General features: G+C 33.9%; 1 protein-coding gene across 1 annotated transcript; it reads left to right on the forward strand.

Moving 5' to 3' along the window:
- Positions 1-517: 517 nt before the first annotated feature.
- On the forward strand, positions 518-22,218 carry LOC132742909 (uncharacterized; the record flags this gene model as incomplete). The annotated part of the gene is given in 5 exon segments (XM_060731417.1): positions 518-754; positions 11,283-11,559; positions 15,256-15,441; positions 16,633-16,698; positions 21,986-22,218. Coding segments are annotated over 4 exon segments (741 nt in total). The 3' UTR covers positions 22,204-22,218.
- Positions 22,219-22,828: the final 610 nt, after the last annotated feature.

Here is a 22,828-nt window from a genome sequence, read left to right on the forward strand (position 1 = left end):
AAATGGCGATTTAATCATCATAATGATTATCTTTGAAAGTAAATATTATCATTTTCTGATATTATACGTCCACTTTGTGCAATAATAGTAAAAATAATTTCAATTTAAACGGTATATTTTATAAGTCACTTTCGTATTTTTCAATGTAAGCGAAAGGAAGATATAAGAATTTGTGTATACAGTATATATTATGCAAATAAAAACCGAATAAATCATCATTATGACTATTTTTTATAATAAATATAAGTAATTTCTAATAATTTACGTCTACAAACTGCAATTTTATTGTAAAAGTCAGAATAAGTCAGTCTATTAAAACGTTACAATTAATATTTTAAAAGTCACTTTCGCTCACTTTCGCTCAGTTTCGTCAAAAATCTCACTTTCGTATTTTAGGCAAACCCGTACCGAAAATCATTCAAATACACAAATATATCATAGTCATCAACAATAAAAAAACCATCATTAAAATTGTCAACAAGCATATCACAAGCATATCTTTGACGAAATGCATGAGATAATCGATAATTCATCGTCGACACCGAGAACTGGTGGTCAATTCCCGGGATTACTATATGTTTAATACGATCCCGGATCCCGGCTTTTCTGTAGGCGATCCCGGGATTTTCCGATTTTCCCCCATTAATTAATGAATCAAGTGTGTCTACTTTCGTTTTCACTTGTGACGAGGAATTTTCGACAACATTGTTATTTTGAATGAATAATACATGCGTTGAAGGATTTTATTTTAGAGGTAGAGCATTATATTAATAAATAAATATAGCATACGTGTACCAAATCAATCTTATTTTCTCGGAGTCACTCTTTTTGACTCGGAGATTCACGGAGTCCCGTAGCCTAATTAATTCACGGTGATAGGGCGATTACCACAACTTTTCTGCGCAACGTCAAAATCATCCTTCTGACCGAGACACCGTATATTTCTGGACAAAATATTAATGGCGGGATAAACAAATTCCAGGTAATAGCTTACAAAATATCTTACTGCTGGACATTGCAAGATTATTCCAATTGTTTAAGTATTCCATCGAATTTTTGAGACAATTTATTGTTAATCTAGCACAATACAATTCACAAAAAACACATACTTCGAAGAAAATAGTGTTTACAAAAGATCGTGTGTACCTCAACATGACTCGTACTTGTCACAAAAACATGTGTTATAACGACGATGTCTTTGTTCAATGACCTAACGAGCTCGTATATTTATTATGGTTAACCCTAAGTTCAAGTTCCATACAAAATTGTGTGTTTCTATCGTAAATTTCAGGGAATATTTGTTGAAAAAAGGCCTACTGACCCGAATATTGGAGCACCGTACAACACTGAATTCAAACACCGCATTCTTTTTCCGTTAGACCGATAAATACTGGAACCGTCTTCTTTTGAATTATACAATCTTCTTACAAATATGTTTTATAATAACTTTTATTTGATGAAAGTTTGATGAAAGATTGTTTACTTGCTGTTATGTTATGTTGCTGTTATATCATACGTTATGTTATGGAAAATTTCTGAAGGTCTGATCTGTGTTAATACTACCAGTTAGATAAGTGCAATGGTATCTATATATAGATAAGGATGTCTTTTCCTTTTCGAACTTATTCAAACTGATAAACCCCACATGGAAAGATTGAAGTTCTTGGCAGACTATACGTGTGGTCATCAAACAACATCGAGAAACAAAAGGAATGAACTATTTGTTAATGGGAATTTCTTATTGCATACTAATTTGATAAAGTTGCAAAAGTCATAACACAAATTTTCATGGTGTAGTTTTTGCAGGAACCCGGGCAATATTTCCATAATCTCTTCAGTCATCGTCTCCAATGTGCTTTTTTTAAACAATCTTTTGCGAAAGTTTGACTTCATATTCTTTTTCTTATGTTGTGCGTTACGCATATCGTCCTGAAATACAGGGAGGCGCTGATCCATTGGCGTACTGCTGATATCAGAAGACTTAGTTGGGCGCTCTCCAGTTGCTGCAGTATCTGCAGCTTTGCCAATTTCGCACGTTGCTTTTGCTTGTTCAGACATAGGTTTGAACGTCTTCTTTTTCTGAAAGCAAACATTAATATAAAAAATCAACGGTCAGCTAAAAAGACAGAAAAATGCGGTGATTTTAAGGAGGAATAATGCGGTGCCCTAATCTTATGATTGACAAAGTTGTGCGGTGCCTTAAAATACACACGTGGAAACATAAAAATCATACCAAATATACAAAAAACGGGTTATTTATGTATTGTAACTTGTTCATACGACAATAATGTACATATTTATATTGTATTTTGACCAGTTATATGAACTGAACGGACAGATTTTTTTCAGTATACCCTAAATGTTTTCACTATCCTGACTTAATTAATGAAGCATTTTGCATGTAGTAAAGATAAATAAGTTTCAAATTAAATGGCACATTCGATGAAAAAGAAAAAATGATGATTTTACCTTGTTTTGAGCAAATTATATGCTGTTTTCGTCTCGGTTACAGGCTTGCTGTCCATTTTGTACCACAGAAATATACGGTGTCTCGGACAGAAGTAAGATATTTTGACGTTGCGCGGAAAAGTTGTGGTAATCGCCCTATCACCGTGTAATTTTGCGTGAACGGTTTGACCCATTTTACAGACTTTTTTTTCTTACTGTCAAACCGTTACAAGACAGCGCCCGTCCAAAATTATCTCGGTGTCTCTTTGACAAGTCTAATTAGTTGGACTAGGAGTCCCGCGGACTGAATTGTAGCATGCAATGATGCTGTTTTAGGTAAATTAGGGAGATTTCCTTTATATTTTGATTGCATAATCAGTTGTATTAAGTATTATACAAGGTTAACCAAATCTCCAATTAGTGAACTTTTAAAAAATGCTTATGTTGAAAGTGAAAATTTGTACAATTAAAAAAAAAAAAACAGTTGGTTATCCAATGTCTTCTTCATACTAAAATATTTTAAAATACCTGAAAGTCAATATAGTGATAAGAATCTGTATGTTGTTGTTTGAAAACAACTGTTGAGCACTTTTAAAATTCGATTTATAGATAAATTAAAAAATGCTGTTGATAATGATGGAAAACTACGTACTTATGCACTGTTTAAAACAAATTTTTGTAGGGAACCTTATTTAGCAGTAATCAAAGATAAAAATATTAGAGCTTGTTTTACAAAGTTAAGGATAAGTTCTCACAAATTACAGATACTGGGATCCTACATGTTTACCGGACAATCAGTTTACCGGACAAAAGCTATTCATGTTAAATAAGGCTTTATGTTTTTCCTCGATTCAAAAATCATCCGGTCTGAATCGTACACACACTTTCTATTTCAAAGTAAATAACAACAAAACCACTCTCAGGCAAATATTGTTGATTCAGTTCTTTATTTACTAACATACCCTTTTGTTTACTAGTTATTCCACGACCTGGTCATGCGGGGGAATAATCTGTGCTGCGCATTCCCGAATATTGAGGCCCTTAATGGGTTATTTTAGATACTTTTTAGGTTTTACTTTTAATTCCTCAGGGGACAATCGTAACATACTTTAATGATAAAATGTTAATTTCAGATTCGTTCAAACAATATCTCGTTGTTGTCTTTTACAAAGAAATGCAAATTAAAATACATAAATAATATTATAAGGAAACGGGTTACGCCCATGGGAGGGAACTTTACATGAAATGTACAAGAAAAAGACTTTATGGCTTTTGCAACATGCTACATGATGACCAAAGGGAAACTGTATGACAAAGAACAGAATTCCATTTGAATATCAAAATGTTTCATAAGTTTAAGGACCATGAAGAATGATTACGTTAATTGAGTTAATAGTGTAGATTTCAATTACACCCCTATATTGGCCTCTTCGTAACAAGCATGGCGGCCGTTTCTATTTTAGTAACATACTGGTTTTTCCCAGTATCTTACATTGACATTCAATAGTCGTAGTTTCCTTGCTAAATTTCAATTTAAGACTGCAAAAAAAAATTGAAACACAATGTTCCATACATGTCCGGTAAATTGAGTTGTCTACACGATTTTTTTCCTCTTTTAATGCCCTAATTTAAAGACACATTTCTACGGTCAAATGTTTGATTTTATGTTTGATAAAGGAATGTTTACTTATATTAAGAACCCACATATATTTGGGTAAAATTTCATTCTTTTTTATTATTTTGAATAAAAATTACAGCGAAAAAACATCATATTTTGTCCGGTAATATGTAGGATCCCAGTAGAGATTGGGAGATATAAAAAAATCAAGTCAGATAAAAGATTTTGCGAAGTTTGCAACTCAAATGAAGTTGAAGACGAGCTACATTTTGTTACTGCTTGCAATGCTTTTACTAGTCAACGCAGCATTTTATATAATGAAATAAAAGATAAGAATTTAAACTTTGAAAAAATGTCTGAAATAAGCAAATTCATTTGGTGAATGAGCAACGAAGATGAAAAAATCATAAAACAATTTGTAGATTTTATTTTTACTTGTTTTAAACTCAGAAATGATAATGAGAAAACATAAATTAATTTAACTTGGTATATATATATATATGTATATTAATATTTTTTTTTGAGAGAGACATGTGTATTGTACAGTTTTGTTACAAAACAGGTATACGCTATCTGTTTGTGTAAATTAAATGTTATTCGAAAAATAAAAACAAAATGTAATTTTCAATTCATATATTTAATTATGTAGTTATGATGTTTAATTGTAGTTCGCGAAACCCTGTCATTTGCTGTGTTTGTTTGTTTTGTTTTTGTTTTTGTTTTTTTTTCTTTAAGTTTATTGTTGTTACTGTAATACGAATCAAGTTTTAGTTTCTTTAACGTCTTTATTTGATCTTTGATCTCATTATTATTATTGTGATTCACATGTCATTTAACATGAACCTTGATTGGAAATAAAAGTTATTCTATTCTATTCTCGTTATCAACGCGGAGTCACTCTTTTGTGTACGAGAAATTTATAATCCACTCGGAGTCACGCTTTTTGTAATTACTTGAGGAATTTGCATATTCCTCGTTATCTGTACTGTACTTAGATAACTTATGTTTGATTGTGTAATATTACCAATCATGTAGAATCATTTGTCTCCAATCAATAGGCAGGCTGCCCAAGGAAAATTTATTATTATTATTATTATTAGGCAGGCTGCCAGAGGAAAATTTATTATTATTATTATTATTAGGCATGTTTGATTGTGTAATATTACCAATCATTTGTAGAATCATTTGTCTCCAATCAATAGGCAGGCTGCCCGAGGAAAATTTATTATTATTATTATTAATATTAGGCAGGCTGCCAGAGGAAAATTTATTATTATTATTATTATTAGGCAGGCTGCCCGAGGAAATTTATTATTATTATAGCCAGGCTGCTCGAGGAAAATTTATTATTATTATTATTATTAGGCAGGCTGCCCGAGGAAAATTTATTATTATTATTATTATAAGCCAGGCTGGCCCGAGGAAAATTTATTATTATTATAAGCCAGGCTGCCCGAGGAAAATTTATTATTATTATTATATTAGGCAGGCTGCGCGAGGAAAATTAATTATTATTATTATTAGGCGGCTGCCCGAGGAAAATTTGTTATTATAATTATTATTAGGCCGGCTGCCCGAGGAAAATTTATTATTATTAGGCAGGCTGCCCGAGGAAAATTTATTATTATTATTATTATAAGCCAGGCTGCCCGAGGAAAGTTTATTATTATTATTAGGCAGGCTGCCCGAGAAAGTTTATTATTATTATTATTATTAGGCAGGCTGCCCGAGGAAAATTTATTATTATTATTATTATTAGGCAGGCTGCCCGAGGAAAATTTATTATCATTATTATTATTAGGCAGGCTGCCCGAGGAAAATTTATTATTATTAGGCAGGCTGCCCGAGGAAAATTTATTATTATTATTATTATTATTAGGCAGGCTGCCCGAGGAAAATTTATTATCATTATTATTATTAGGCAGGCTGCCTGAGGAAAATTTTATTATTATTATTTATTAGACAGGCTGCCCGAGGAAAATTTATTATTATTATTAGGCAGGCTGCCCGAGGAAAATTTGTTATTATTATTATTTTTAGGCAGGCTGCCCGAGGAAAATTTATTATTATTAGGCAGGCTGCCCGAGGATAACTTATTATTATTATTATTATTAGGCAGGCTGCCCGAGGAAAATTTATTATTATTATTATTAGGCAGGCTGCCCGAGGAAAATTTATTATTATTATTATTATTAGGCAGGCTGCCCGAGGAAAATTTATTATTATTATTATTATTAGGCCGGCTGCCCGAGGAAAATTTATTATTATTATTATTATTATTATTAAAACATTCAAATATCTATCCAGAGCCAGAGGTACAGCTCGAAGAAATTGTTACACGTTAAATATTACTTTCTGTAATGTAGTTTAGTTAAGTGCTTATCATTTACATTTTGTTAACATGGTACATGTTACCTATTTTAATTATCAAAATGTAAAACTCATATTATGCAAAGTGAGTAATTATTTCCCCCAACTTAATTTTTAGCTCGACTATTCGATAAGAATAAGTAGAGCTATTGCAGTCACCCGAGCGTCGGCGTCGGCGTAACCACTTATGTTAAAGTTTAGGTAATAGTTCAAATATTTTCAAAGTCCATTGACATATGGCTTTGAAACTTTGCACACTTGTTCACCATCATGACCCCAACCTGTAGACAGGAGGAGGTAACTCTATCAAGCATTTTGACAGAATTATGCCCCTTTTTCGACTTAGAATTTACGTTAAAGTTTTTGTAATAGTTCAAATATTTTCAAAGTCCATAGACATATGGCTTTGAAACTTTGCACACTTGTTCACCATCATGACCCCAACCTGTAGACAGGAGGAGGTAACTCTATCAAGCATTTTGACAGAATTATGCCCCTTTTAGCTCGACTATTCGATAAGAATAAGTAGAGCTATTGCAGTCACCCGAGCCTCGGCATCGGCGTAACCACTTATGTTAAAGTTTTTGTAATAGTTCAAATATTTTCAAAGTCCATAGACATATGGCTTTGAAACTTTGCACACTTGTTCACCATCATGACCCCAACCTGTAGACAGGAGGAGGTAACTCTATCAAGCATTTTGACAGAATTATGCCCCTTTTTCGACTTAGAATTTACGTTAAAGTTTTTGTAATAGTTCAAATATTTTCAAAGTCCATTGACATATGGCTTTGAAACTTTGCACACTTGTTCACCATCATGACCCCAACCTGTAGACAAGAGGAGGTAACTCTATCAAGCATTTTGACAGAATTATGCCCCTTTTTCAACTTAGAATTTACGTTAAAGATTTTGTAATAGTTCAAATATTTTTAAAGTCCATTGACATATGGCTTTGAAACTTTGCACACTTGTTCAACATCATGACACCAACCTGTAAACAGGAGGAGGTAACTCTATCAAGCATTTTGACAGAATTATGCCCCTTTTTCGACTTAGAATTTACGTTAAAGTTTTTGTAATATGGCTTTGAAACTTTGCACACTTGTTCACCATTTTCAGGAGGAGGTCTAAGAATAGTCATTGTCCTACACCACAGCTCTTGTTCGACTTAGAATATGTTTTTGTAATAAGTTCAAATATTTTCAAAGTCCATAGACATGGCTTTGAAACTTTGCACACTTGTTCACCATCATGACCCCAACCTGTAGACAGGAGGAGGTAACTCTTATCAGCATTTTTGACACAGAATTATGCCCCTTTTTTGACTTAGATTTGTAATAGTTCAAATATTTTCAAAGTCCATTGACATATGGCTTTGAAACTTTGCACACTTGTCACCATCATGACCCCAACCTGTAGAACAGGAGGAGGTAACTCTATCAAGCATTTTGACAGAATTATGCCTCTTTTTTTGACTTAGAATTTACGTTAAAGTTTTTGTAATAGTTCAAATATTTTCAAGTCCATTGACATATTGCTTTGAAATTTTGCAACTTGTTACCATCATGACCCCAACCTGTAGACAGGAGGAGGTAAACTCTATCAAGCATTTTGACAAAATTATGCCTCCTTTTTCGACTTAGAATTTACGTTAAAGTTTTTGTAATAGTTCAAATATTTTTTCAAAGTCCATTGACATATGGCTTTGAAACTTTGCACACTGTTCACCATCATGACCCCAACCTGTAAACAGGAGGAGGTAACTGTATCAAGCATTTTTTTACTATCAAAGCACTAAGAATAGTCGAGCTTTGCTGTCCTACCGACAGCTCTTGTTTGACTTAGAATTTACGTTAAAGTTTTTGTAATAGTTCAAATATTTTCAAAGTCCATTGACATATGGCTTTGAAACTTTGCACACTTGTTCAACATCATGACCCCAACCTGTAGACAGGAGGATGTAACTCTATCAAGCATTTTGACAGAATTATGCCCCTTTTTCGACTTAGAATTTACGTTAAAGTTTTTGTAATAGTTCAAATATTTTCAAAGTCCATTGACATATGGCTTTGAAACTTTGCACACTTGTTCAACATCATGACCCCAACCTGTAAACAGGAGGAGGTAACTCTATCAAGCATTTTGACAAAATTATGCCCCTTTTTCGACTTAGAATTTATGTTAAAGTTTTTGTAATAGTTCAAATATTTTCAAAGTCCATTGACAATTATGGCTTTGAAACTTTGCACACTTGTTCACCATCATGACCCCAACCTGTAAACAGGAGGAGGTAACTGTATCAAGCATTTTTTTTACTATCAAGCACTTAAAGAATAGTCGAGCGTTGCTGTCCTACTGACAGCTCTTGTTATTACTTATTGTTATTTTTAGCTCGACTTTTCTATGAAAAGGGGAGCTATCCTACTCGCCCCGGCGTCGGCGTCGGCGTTAGCGTTGGCGTCACACCTTGGTTAAGTTTTTCGTACCACCCCACTTTATTTCAGAAGTATTACAAGTATGGCTTTGAAACTTACCATACTTGTTCACCATCATAACCTCCATCTACAGACAAGAGTACATAACTCTGTCAAGGTTTTTGACAGAATTATGGCCCTTTTTTGACTTAGAAAGTGTATTGAGCTTGGTTAAGTTTTTTGTACCACCTCACTTTATTTCAAAACCATTGGAGGTATTGCTTTGAAACTGACCATACTTGTTTACCATCACGACCTTCATCAACAGACAAGAGGACATAACTCTGTCAAGGTTTTTGACAGAATTATGCCCCTTTTTGACTTAGAAAATACATTGAATATGGGTAAAATCCACTTATTGCCTTAACCCTTTGAGATATTGCTTTGAAACTTTTTAATGCTATTTCACATCATTACCCCCATCTGTACGCAAGAGAAGGTAACTCTGTCAGGGATTTGTTTTAAAAATTAAGGCCTTTTATCGACTTAGAATCTTGGTTAAGTTTTTTGTACCAGTCAACTTTTTGACTGAACTGGTTGAGATATTAAATTGAAAGTTGGAATACTTGTTTACCATCATGGTCCCAAACATGGGCAGGAGAAGGTAATTCTGTTAAGGATTTTATTTGAATTATGGCCCTTTTTGACTTAGAAACTCAGTTAAAATTTTCATTCTTGTCCACTTGTTGACCTAACCATTTGAGATATTACTTTGGAAGTTGGAGTTCTTATGTGCCATCATGAGACCTATCTGTAAGCAAGAGAAGATAACTCTGTGAAAATGTTTCTTGATTTGTACTTAGAAATTCCTAGTTAAAGTCTTGTGTGCCCTTAACTGTCAAAGTTTTGTTTTATAGGCAAGCACTAAAAAAGTCGAGCGCGCTGTCCTTCTGACAGCTCTTGTTATTATCTTGGAACACATATTGTCTAAAAATTGTATATTGACAAACATGTATTAAAAACTCTTGAGATTTTTTATTATACATTGTATTCTTGGACTGTCTATTTTTTTTATTATAAACCATTAATAAAGGATATTTTAACTAATACTATTTAATAAAGGAAGACAAACAAAACCCCACCAGTTAAAACCCCACCACTCAAAATTTTATAGAGTGGACAAAACCCCACCACTAAATTTTATAGAGTGGACAAAACCCCACCACTAAATTTTACAGAGTGGACAAAATCCCACCACTTACCAATTATTGGGCAAGATTTGATGAATTAAAATATATTTAATATACAGTACACATTTTCACATTTTATTTTTTAATTTCAATATAACATTTGTGTAATATAAGAGATTATACAAATAATTTACAAACTGTTAAATCAACATCAAAGAGTAGTCATTTATTTGAGACTGTGCCACATTTATGACCTTGAATTATCCATTTTTTTTAGTTTCTTCAAATTCATTTCTTCAATTTAATTATATAAAAAATAAACTACTTACTATTAATCAAGAATGTAGCACATTTTCATCAATTAATGATTAAAAAATAGCACATTTTTATAGCACATTTCTAATTCATTCAGTTCAGTCAATTTTCCTTCATTGTACTTAGTTTAAGTGGATACTGTGGCTGATAGCCTGAAGAAACTCGGGTACTAACAGTCTTCTTCTTATTGATGAGTTGTTCACACATTCTTTGGAGTTTCTGCTGATGCACAATTGTTTGTTTTTTAACATTTTTACAAGAAAGTTTTGTCTACCCTATAAAACTGAAGTGGTGGGGTTTTGTCCACTCTGTAAAATTAAGTGGTGGGGTTTTGTCCACTCTATAAAACTGAAGTGGTGGGGTTTTGTCCACTCTGTAAAATTAAGTGGTGGGGTTTTGTCTACTCTATAAAATTTAGTGGTGGGGTTTTGTCCACTCTATAAAATTTTGAGTGGTGGGTTTTAACTGGTGGGGTTTTGTCCTACATTCTCTAATAAAACATTGTGTTTTTCCAAAATAAATCCTTCCCCTAAAAGTTAGACGTTTGTAAAAGATACACAATAAGTGTTGACACACTTCATAATAATGGTTTCATTAAAGGGGTCTTAAACTTTATATGATGACATTTGGCCGTTTACTCCCTTGCCTCCTAAAAAACACCATTGCGTATTTTAGTCATACCCGATTGATTGGTAGGTAACATCTGTACAAGTCTGGGAAATCCAACTTTCATTTCTGCATCAAAAGCTCATGTAAAAAATGCATTTTCTAGCGTAATTGTTGTTAAAGGTAAGTCATTGTCATTTTAGTTATAATATTGTGATTTGTGTAGAAATTTGTGTACATTTTATTGGGGACACCAAATTGCCTGACAAACCTCAGTGGAGTTCCTTTAAAGGCTAAGCAATATTTGATTTATTTCAGACAAATATGTCAACACTAGAGCAAATAAACCAAGCTGTATCAAAAATACCTTTGAAGAAAATAGGTTCATGCATAGGAACACCAGAAACGTTTGAAAATATACCATGGAAAAAAGTCGGAATAGCAACAGCTGTGGCAGTACCATCTGTATATTTAGGAGCCCCTTTGGTTATATCTACCTTGGGATTTAAAGCAGGTGGAATTGCTGCTGGCTCTGTAGCAGCCAAGTGGATGTCCATGGTAGCTGTAGCAAATGGTGGAGGAATACCAGCCACTAGTATGTCTTTGTTGTATTCCAGAATTTTTCTTAGACATTTGACAATGCTCTGATTTAAACTTTAACCTGATGGATTTTTGCTCTCCATTTGGATCAGTCCATCTGATGTGTATCTAATAATTAAGGGATTTATCATACAATATGTTAAAAAAATAAATAAGTTTAGGAGCGTTACCCCTGCCCAGCAGTGGCTCTTGTTACTTAATATGTATCAAATTGATCTATTTAAACTGGATTGGTCTACAATGGACAAATTTTTAATAATTTTTTCAAGTTATCTATTAGAACAATAGAATTTGCATATTCTTATAAAATATTTCTATGTAAAAATGTTGATAGCCTAAGGTGATTTAGTAACAAAATTTAAACAGCATCCTTAATTATATATAATTATTTTTTGGTTTGTTGTTACATATGATACTATATACTATGGACATATTCAATTTTGGTGTACATACATGTATAACAGACCTTCCAGTATAAATAGACAGATTCCACGGTGCATATCCATATCGGTACCCTCTTTGCGAAATCTACTGAAACGGTACCCTCTTTGCACATGCACAGGCCACTCTCTGCTAAAAACAAACCAGCGATGGATAACAATACAGTAAAAATTCAATATGATAAGGAAAGAAGGTATGACACGTAGAAAAGATGTATACCACGGAACACTAGAATGTTTTATCTATGTGCTGATTTGTCATGTTCCCATTTTTCATGTACTACAAATTCACAATAAGCTACAAAAAATCGACATGTCTTGCTTCGCCCATCACCTCGACATATTTTTTGGGCTGAAATGAACCTGTGGCTTGATTATATATGCATCATACCTATTTAGTATGTTCATTTACATATCATCTTCGGACAAATGGCAGTACATTGTCAAAAATAATGGTAAAATTCATAAAAACACCCTACTTTCAGTTTTGCAGCGGCACGGGCTACCTCTCTTCATTTGAATTTTTATATCACAGGTACCCTCTCATTTTTTTACACATAGGTACCCTCAAGGCACGACATATGCTTTTATTTGCGTTAATCTTTAGGTATGTAATATTTCTTTATTTATGTAATTATTACATACTTAACGATTAACGCAAATAAAAGCATATGTCGTGCATTGAGTATATAGACCCTTTCATTAAAATGACATTTAAGACCGTTTTCAAGTTGTCGCCCTTGGATGACGTCATTGGGGGATACGGTGGACAATGCCGATACGATTATGTATAATAATAGAAGGATATAAAGATCTTAAACCTTTCTCTTTTAAGATTGGCAGATTGAAATTGCCAAAATTTTGTGTAATTAAATAAGATATTACATAAAAAGGATGGTGAAATGAATAAATATGTTTACTATATAATATGGTTAACGATTTGTTTTAATAGTAGACCATATTCCTGGGTAACTGATCATGATCTTACCATTTTCGTTAGATTCTTAATAATGAAAATTTTACCAGGCAGTTAAATCGTACTAACTTGCTAATATCAGAGATATAAATAATGTATCTAGGTCTCTGCTAATATAAAATAACAAAAAGATATTTTGAGTTTCAAAAATGTAAGGATTCTGTAGTTTCGAAAAACGGCTGCGTAATAATTAATTGCAAGATACTGGTTTATTAAAATAATTTTGATTTAAGCATTACTAAGACAAAGAAAAGAAAACAATATAAATCTATGTAATTTAAAAAAAATGTAAAGGCGTAAAAAATAAAAATTCTTTTGAATGTACAGGACTGTATACTATTTGTGTCGGCAAAAATGCACTCTCAAAAAATCGTACATCACACAAATATTATTCAAGCTGGTAAAGTAATATTTTCAACTGGATACTTTTTAATTCATACTCTGCTTATCAAATAATTTAAAAAACACAAAAAATTTAAAAAAAATCAAAAAAAAAAACAAGTTGTTATTAACTGAATTATAATTTTACGTATTTTTGACTGTGCCAGTTGGTAGGACTCTGGATCGAGTATCAAATCAGTAAGGCATGACCAATTAAGTCCCTAGGATGATCCATAACAAAATTCGGACCATAAAAATTTTGACAACTAACAAAAGTGACGTAATCTGATGTAATGTTATAACTCTAAGAAATGCACCCTGATGATTTATGATATCACAGCCAAGTGCCGCTTGTATATACGACATATGTACCCTTTTAATTAATAAGTTACGGCCCAGTGGCGCTTATATATACACATCTATTTATCTATGAAATAAGTTGCTGGGAAAAGGTCTTTACAGAATAGATTTTTAATATCAAAATTATCTTATTATCGTCTGTTGCGAATCTAAAGTTATAAAAGTCAATGCCACATGGTTTTCGTTCTTTCCGGAATATTTATAAAATTATATCCTTCACTGGTTCTTTGAAATATTTTTATACGGCGTAATGAAAAAGAATCAATAAGTATTGACATAATGCATTCTGTTATTGTTCTATTAAAGCTTGAAAAACAATCATTAAAAGACATTGGCAATCTTATTTTCAACACGGATTTATATTACTAATGTAATATAAATCCGTGTTTTCAGGTTTGTCACAAGCACGAAGGAAGAATTACGTTGTTATAAAGGATTAGAATTTTCAAAATGACAGAAAATAACACAGAAAACTAGAAAATGGCCATTTAAATTTATAATAGGCAATTTCGGTGTGTATAGGTGTTTGTAAAATATTAAAATTTGATTTAGTTACTAGCTTTTTATCCTGGCATTTGAGAAAATCTAGATCTAATAAAAATATTCACTTTGAAATTTCGATGTTTCACTCCGTTGCGACATGTAGATTTATAAATCTGTGGTAGCGAGAATTAATCTCAATCTTTGCTTTTGTATTTTTTTCTATTGTCTTGATATTGAATTTATGTATGCATGCGTAAATTTTTACATGTTATAATTATAATTGAACGATCAGTATTTACGCATTTAACTTTTCAATAAGCTAACTTTCTATGTGGCATGCATAGTTTTATCCCCCATTTACGTCACATCCGGTAAGGGAAGTAACTCTTCACTGACTGTTATCGCTTAAATGAAAGGGTCTATATACCTATGTGTTAAAAAATGAGAGGGTACCTGTGATATAAAAATTCAAATGAAGAGAGGTAGCCTGTGCCGCTGCAAAACTGAAAGTAGGGTGTTTTTATGAATTTTACCATTATTTTTGACAATGTACTGCCATTTGTCCGAAGATGATATGTAAATGAACATATTAGATAGGTATGATGCATATATAATCAAGCCACAGGTTCATTTCAGCCCGAAAAATATGTCGAGGTGATGGGCGAGGTAAGACATGTCGATTTTTTGTAGCTTATTGTGAAGTTGCAGTACATGAAAAACGGGCACATGACAAATCAGTACATAGATAAAACATTCTAGTGTTCCGTGGTATACATCTTTTCCACGTGTCATACCTCCTTTCCTTATTACAATGAATTTTTACTGGCTTGTTATCCATCGCTGGTTTGTTTTGAGCAGAGAATGGCCTGTACAAAGAGGGTACCGTTTCAGCAGATTTCGCAAAGAGGGTACCGATATGGATATGCACCGTGGATTCACTTTAATAATTTTTGTTTAATACATGTACTTAAAATGATTTATTTTATAACTTTTGATATTGTTTAAAAACTGAATTGATTTATTTTATAATGTTTTTTTTTTATAATTTAAGGTATTGTTGCAGCAATGCAATCAGCTGGTGTTTTAGGAATTTCTACTAAGACAGGCATTATTATAGGGAGTGCTGTCAGTGGGGCAGTATGTCTAGCACCATCAACAGACAATATCCATGTTGCAGAAGATACAAGTAGCAAAACTGTTATAGAGGATTCAGATAATAAATCAGTTGTTAATGGAGGTAAGAACATTGTGAAATATGCATATTTCTTTCTGCGTCATATAACCTGAACTGTGTTTGTGTGCCATAAAACCAAACAAAAAATTTGTTTTTTTTACTAGAAAAATGTTATTTTTTACTATAACTTTTTTTGTTTTAAAGGTATCTGCCTCAAACTTCAAATACTTATTCCTTATCATTAATTACATTTTATGTGACAATGTTCATAACTCTTGAAGCAATATTTACAGATTTATCTCTCTTTGAACTTAGGATTTTCTTTAAGAAATATTATAAGTTCTTTACTTTTTAAGGTATCTACTTCAAACTTCAAATATAATTTTTTTATCATTACACACATGTTATGTGACAAGGTTCATAACACTAGCGTGACTATTTCTAGAATTATTCCCCTTGATCTTGGAATTTATGTTAACAAATGTTATTTTTTACTGTAACTTAATACATAATTATACATAATTGATTTTTCTTTCATAGTTTTTTCCTCCTTACTGCATCCAGTATTTTATTAGTCGAGCTTCGCTGTCTCCTGTGACAGCTCTTGTTTTTTTGATGTAGCTGGCAAAAACTTTTATTTTATTTACTTTTATTTTTGAATGGATTGACTTCATATATAACATTTCTTAGGATAAGACTTCCATGTATATCAAACTCAAATTAACCTTGGCTTTTTCATGACCTTGAAGGTTAAATTATTGAATTTTCACTGATTTTTTTCTATAATTGACTGTAACTTGATAATTTATTAATGGATTATCTTCATACTTTGACAAAACAACATTTTGGACAAGACCTTCTAAACAGATGAACTGACCTTGACCTTGAGCTTTATAAATTATTGAATTTTGGTTAAATTGTCATTATTTTGTTATTTATATGCAGATTTGATTTAAACTTGGACAAAACAAGACATGCTACCAAACAAACATATTGAATGAGTTAGATGGGAGGTTGACCTTAAATTGACATTGACTGTCAAGGTCAAATAAATGAAATTCTTTTGTTTTATTCTGTAAATGGCTATAATTTGTTATTTATAAAGGGATTATCTTAATATTAAGACACAAGATCTTTACGGTCAGGACCTTCATGTATATCAAACTAGAAAATGTAAAAAAGTCAAGCGTTGCCCCCACCCGGTGGTGGCTCTTGTTATAATAATTATGTTATAATATTAATATGTTATTGAAGGTACCTCATCAGCCTTACTGTCAGCGTGCAACATGACTAGTGATGTAATTACAAGGGCAGCAAGCAGTAAGTTTTATTTTTCAAATATATTATAACTTAACTTGTTTTCTTTTCTTGACTTGTTTTCATTACTTAATTTGTTTCCTTTAACCAACATTACCATGACTATTCCATACTTTATTAGTTTAAAAGTTAGTAAATTCTCTGATGAACTGATAAGTTGGCATAAGTTTAAGATGTTTGTAAAGGATGTATTATTGAATTATTTTTATATTAAATGACCTTAATAGAACTTAAGTACTTCTAGGCCAGGTACCTGCTTGTGTCTTGTTTATGCAGGCACCTGTTGGTGTCTACTTTGGGTGCATGTTTGTGCCTAGTTCAGATGCCCACTTGTGTCTAGTCCAGGGGCCTGTTTGAATCTAGTTCAGGTGCTTGTTTGTGTGTAGTTCAGGTGCCTGTTTGTGTGTAGTTCAGGTGCCTGTTTGTGTCTAGTTCAAATGCCTGTTTGTGTCTAGTTCAAATGCCTGTTTGTGTCTAGTTCAGGTGCCTGTTTGTGTCTAGTTCAAGGTTCAGGTGCTTGTTTGTGTCTAGTTCAGGTGCCTGTTTGTGTCTAGTTCATGTGCCTGTTTTTGTCTAGTTCAGGTGCTTGTTTGAGTCTTGTTCAGGTGCCTGTTTGTGTCCAGTTCAGGTGCCTGTTTGTGTCTAGTTCAGGGTTCAGGTGCTTGTTTGTGTCTTGTTCAGATACCTGTTTGAGTCTAGTTCAGGTGCCTGTTTATCCATGTGCCTATTTGTGCCTAGCTCAGGTGCCTGTTTGTGTCTAGTTCAGGTGCCTGATTGTGTCTAGTTCAGGTGCCTGATTGTGTCTAGTCTGGTTGTCTGTGTACCTTTAGTTTCTAGTTTAGGCAGGTGCCTGATTGTGTCTAGTTTGGGTGTCTGTTTGTGTCTAGTAAAGGTTCCTGCTTTTGTCTAGTTTGGGTGCCTATTTGTATGTTGTTCATGTGCCTTCTTATGTCTAGTTAAGGTGCCTGTTTGTGTCTTATAACAGGCTGTCCAGTGTCCCTAAAATTCCTAAAAATCCTAATTTTTTTCAGTTTGGCTAAAATTCCTAAAAAAGTGAAAAATTCAAAGGGAATTCCTAAAAATGCCCTATTTTTTCACTGAAATTCCTATTTTTTATCTTTTGTTATCAACGTACTTTTAACTTGTAACACTGCGAAAATGATTTGAATCACCCTTAGGATATGTTGCCTGCTTTTTAGCTCACCTGTCACAAAGTGACAGGGTGAGCTTTTGTGATCGCTTTTTGTCCGGCGTCCGTCAGTCCGTCCGTCCGTAAACTTTTACTTTAAATGACATCTCCTCATAAACCACTAAGCCATTTTCATCCAAACTTCACAGGAATGTTCCTTTGGTGGTCACCTTTAAAAATTGTTCAAAGAATTTAATTCCATGCAGAACTCTGGTTGCCATGGCAACTGAAAGAAAAAACTTTAAATATCTTCTTTAAAAAAACCCTAAGAACTAGAGCTTAGATATTTGGCATGAAACATCTTCTAGTGAGTGTCTACCAAGTTTGTTCAAATAAAAGCCCTGGGGTCAAAATTGGCCCCGCCCCAGGGGGTCATTGATTTTCCCTATATGCATATAGTAAAAACTTAAAAAATCTTCTTTTAAAGAACCCAAAGAGCTAGAGCTAAGATATTTAGCATGAAACATCTTCTAATGAGTGTCTACCAAGTTTGTTCAAATAAAAGCCCCGGGGTCAAAATTGGCCCCGCCCCAGGGGATCATTGATTTTCCCTATATGCATTTAGTAGAAACTTAAAAAATCTTCTTTTAAAGAACTCAAAGAGCTAGAGCTAAGATATTTAGCATGAAACATGTTCTAATGGGTGTCTACCAAGTTTGTTCAAATAAAAGCCCTGGGGTCAAAATTGGCCCTGCCCCGGGGGTCATTGATTTTCCTTATATGTGTATAGCAAAAACTTAAAAAATCTTCTTTGAAAAAACCCAAATAGCTACAGTTTAGATATTAAGCATGAAACATCTTCTAGTGAGTGTCTACAAAGTTTGTTCAAATAAAAGCCCTGGGGTCAAATTTGGCCCCGCCCTAGGGGTGTCATTGTTTTTAACTATATGTGTATAGTAAAAACTTAAAAAATCTTCTAAAATTGGCCCTGCCAGGTGGGGGGGGGGGGGGGCCTATATACAGGTGAGCGACCTCAGGGCCATCATGGCCCTCTTGTTAAATTTGTTTTTTGACGTCTTATCTGTGATACGCAGGCTTCATAACCTCTGATCCCCTTTCAAAATTCCATTTTATTTAGTTCTGCCCATTGTTTTCTCGTTTAGGGCACACGCTTTTTATTACTTGGGGACAAACGCCGCTTTTCATGGAATGGCACAGAAGTGTCACATTGAAGGTTCCATGATGACTGCCGTATGAACACATCTGCGGATGTTTCTAAATTCAAAATTTTACTATTTCATGTTTAAATGTTGAATTCTGCTTAAGCCGGTGCTAGGGGGCGTGGAAGGTAACTTGCACTTTCCAGTACCGTCCATGAACAGGCTCAATCAAACCGAGCCTGCAACATTTTCAATTTTGCCGTGTTGGGCTTTCTTTAGGGATTCTGTATTTATCTATTTTATGATCACATCCGTGCTATTTGTGCCGTGTGGCGGCTGTAAAAAGTCTCCCCGTACATTTAATCAATGATGTTATATTTTCGATCCTTGAAGGTCGTTCAGCACGACATTATTGTTGTGCTTGTGGTATTTTTAGTTTCAACTTTTCGGCATTTTCTAGTTGGGTGGTTCCAATATTCCTACTTGAATAATGTTGAATCACCCTTAGGATATGTTGCCTGCTTTTTAAATTTGAAATTTGTCTTTTGACGTCTTATCTGTGATACGCAGGCTTCATAACCTCTGATCCCCTTTTAAAATTCCATTTTATTTAGTTCTGCCCATTGTTTTCTCGTTTAGGGCACACGCTTTTTATTACTTGGGGACCATTATTATAACGCCGCTTTTCATGGAATGGCACAGAAGTGTCACATTGAAGGTTCCATGATGACTGCCGTATGAACACATCTGCGGATGTTTCTAAATTCAAAATTTTACTATTTCATGTTTAAATGTTGAATTCTGCTTAAGCCGGTGCTAGGGGGGGTGGACGGTAACTTGCACTTTCCAGTACCGTCCATGAACAGGCTCAATCAAACCGAGCCTGCAACATTTTCAATTTTGCCGTGTTGGGCTTTCTTTAGGGATTCTGTATTTATCTATTTTTTGAACATAACAAAGTGGACCATGTTTTGAACACGGTCAAAAGTGATTTTAACATGATTTGCCAACTCAAAATTGGTGACATTGAAATGGTTTCGTTCCAACTAAAAGTTACTTTGACTATGTCTGTAACATTACTTTTTCATAATCAAAGCAGTTGTTGATAATCATGTTGACTGTTAACAGCAAAAACACTACCATATCATGGTCCTGAAACTTAAATCATAACCATAAGAGGTCGACTTATTCTGGAATATTTTGACACTGTTTTGCCAACTCCAGATATCTTAAATTTTATGTTTGTTCTTTTTTTCCAAATGGCTGAAGTGGTCCATTTATATCATATCATATTTGAAAATGATCATTATGAAGCTGTTGTAACACAATTTTAATTAAAAACATGTATAAATAGTTGTCAAAAATTAATGTACAATTTGTTTACTCACAACTCTTTTATTTAAATCTGCATAATTTCAAAACAACATTGTAAAGTACTAAATGTGTTAACATAGACTTTGCGAAATTAATTCTAACCATGTACACACATTTTGCAATTGTATGATCTAGGTAGACTGCAATTGAATGGTCTGTGTGATGAACTTTTTTGATGTGCAATTCTGTGTATTGATTATAGATACTTCCCATTTGTTCAAATGACTGTACTAAGGCTAATGCCTTTTTACTTCCTAAATGTACAAAAATTTCATTTGTCCATATTTAAAAGCTGCATAATGTGCATGAATTTCACTGTATAAGAATTCTTTTTAGACATTCGTGGTTATAACATTCCCAAAACATAGGTAGAACATGTTCTTTTTGACATGTTCAGCCATTGAAAAAACATATTTCAAATATGGTTTGAACATGGTGTGACTATGACCATTCCTGCAGGGGAGGCAGTTGACCATTGAGTCCACACTGGTAGACACCTTTGCTCTAACTAAACTAGAGCATTATTTGTGAGTTACTTTTGTATCAAATATGCAAAGGTTAGCCCACATCATGGTCTTTTGGGGCCATAGTTTAGTTATAAAATTCCCAATTTTAGCCCTAAAATTTCTATTATGTACCCTAAAATTCCTAATTTTAGCCCTAATATTTCTAGAATATTGCCCTAAAATTTTATGTCCGAAGGTGCTGGACAGCCTGTGTCTAGTTAAGGTTCCTGCTTGTGTATAGGAAAGGTGCCTGTTTGTGTCTAGTTCAGGTACCTATTTGTGTCTAGTTCAGGTACCTGTTTGTGTCTAGTTCAGGTACCTGTTTGTGTCTAGTTCAGGTACCTGTTTGTGTCTAGTTCAGGTGCCTGTTTGTGTCTAGTTCAGGTGCCTGTTTGTGTCTAATTCAGGTGCCTGTTTGTGCCTAGTTCAGGTGCCTGTTTGTGTCTAGTTCAGGTGCCTGTTTTGTGTCTAGTTCAGGTGCCTGTTTGTGTCTAGTTCAGGTGCCTGTTTGTGTCTAGTTCAGGTACCTGTTTGTGCCTAGTTCAGGTGCCTGTTTGTGTCTAGTTCAGGTGCCTGTTTGTGTCTAGTTCAGGTGCATGTTTGTGTCTAGTTCAGGTGCCTGTTTGTGTCTAGTTCAGGTGCCTGTTTGTGTCTAGTTCAGGTGCCTGTTTGTGTCTAGTTCCTGCTTGTGTCTAGTTCAGGTGCCTGTTTGTGTCTAGTTCAGGTGCCTGTTTGTGTCTAGTTCAGGTACCTGTTTGTGTCTAGTTCAGGTGCCTGTTTGTGTCTAGTTCAGGTACCTGTTTGTGTCTAGTTCAGGTGCCTGTTTGTGTCTAGTTCAGGTGCCTGTTTGTGTCTAGTTTGGGTGTCTGTGTCTTTTTTTCTTTGTACTTTTAGTGTCTAGTTCATGTAGGTGCCTAATTGTGTCTAGTTTAAGTGCCTGTTTGTGTCAAGATAAGGTCCTGCTTAATTGTGTCTAGTTCATATAGATACCTGTTTGTTCCTAAAATAAGCCACCTGATGCCTTCCTTCACCAGTGAAGCAAAAGTTGTCATAGCTTGAATTTCTTCAATTGTTAGTGGGACAAAATAACAATTTCAAATAATTGTTTACCATTTTTAAAGGTACATATTCAACAGTAAAGTCAGCAGGTCATGCAACATATGGTTTGATTGACAAAGGAAGTAGTGTTTTATTGTTTCCATTCACAAACCAGTCAGCTGAAACTAAAGATGATGCTAGTGGTAAAACAGTCACAGAAGGTGCAAGGTACCAGACTGTTGTTGATGGAGCAAGTAGTACTGTAAAAGGGACAGCATCCAGTAAGTGTCACTTTATTTAATAAATTATGACAGGGCAACACATCCAGTAAGTGTTTCAAGTGTCTGCCATGTGGTGGCATACATGTGGTGGCATATAGAAATTTGCTTCTGTGTGTGGGTGCGTGTATGCATGCGTGGGTGGGTGTGTGTATGACGACTGTAAAGAAATTATAAAAAAAGTTTAAAACATTTTCTTCTAAAAGGCCTAAAACTTAGATATTTTGCAAAAGGCTTTGTTATTTAGACCTCTACCAAGGTTGTTCAAATTATAGCCCTAGGGTCAAAATTGGTCTCACCTTGGGCATCATTGATTATCATTATGTAAATATAGTAAAATCTTAAAAATCTTCTTGTCTGAAGTACAAAGCTGGGAGCTTTGATATTTGGTATATAATATCATCTGTAGGTGCTCCCCTAGTGTCAAAATTGGCCAAGCCCCAGGGGTGGGGGTGTCATAGGTTTCCCTTATATGTATATAGTATTAAAACCTTAAAAAATCTTCTCTGAATTGAAAAAGGCTCGAGGTTAGATATTTGGCATGAAACTTCAAACATTATGTAGTGGACTTTTACCAAGATTGTTCAAATTGTAGCCCTAGGGTTAAAATTGGCCCCGCCCGGGGGTGGGGGGCATCATTGATTTTCA

This window comes from Ruditapes philippinarum, unplaced genomic scaffold (genome assembly GCF_026571515.1).
Source record: "Ruditapes philippinarum isolate M1 unplaced genomic scaffold, ASM2657151v2 ctg3828_1_1_1_1, whole genome shotgun sequence".
In the NCBI taxonomy this organism is placed as follows: domain Eukaryota; kingdom Metazoa; phylum Mollusca; class Bivalvia; order Venerida; family Veneridae; genus Ruditapes; species Ruditapes philippinarum.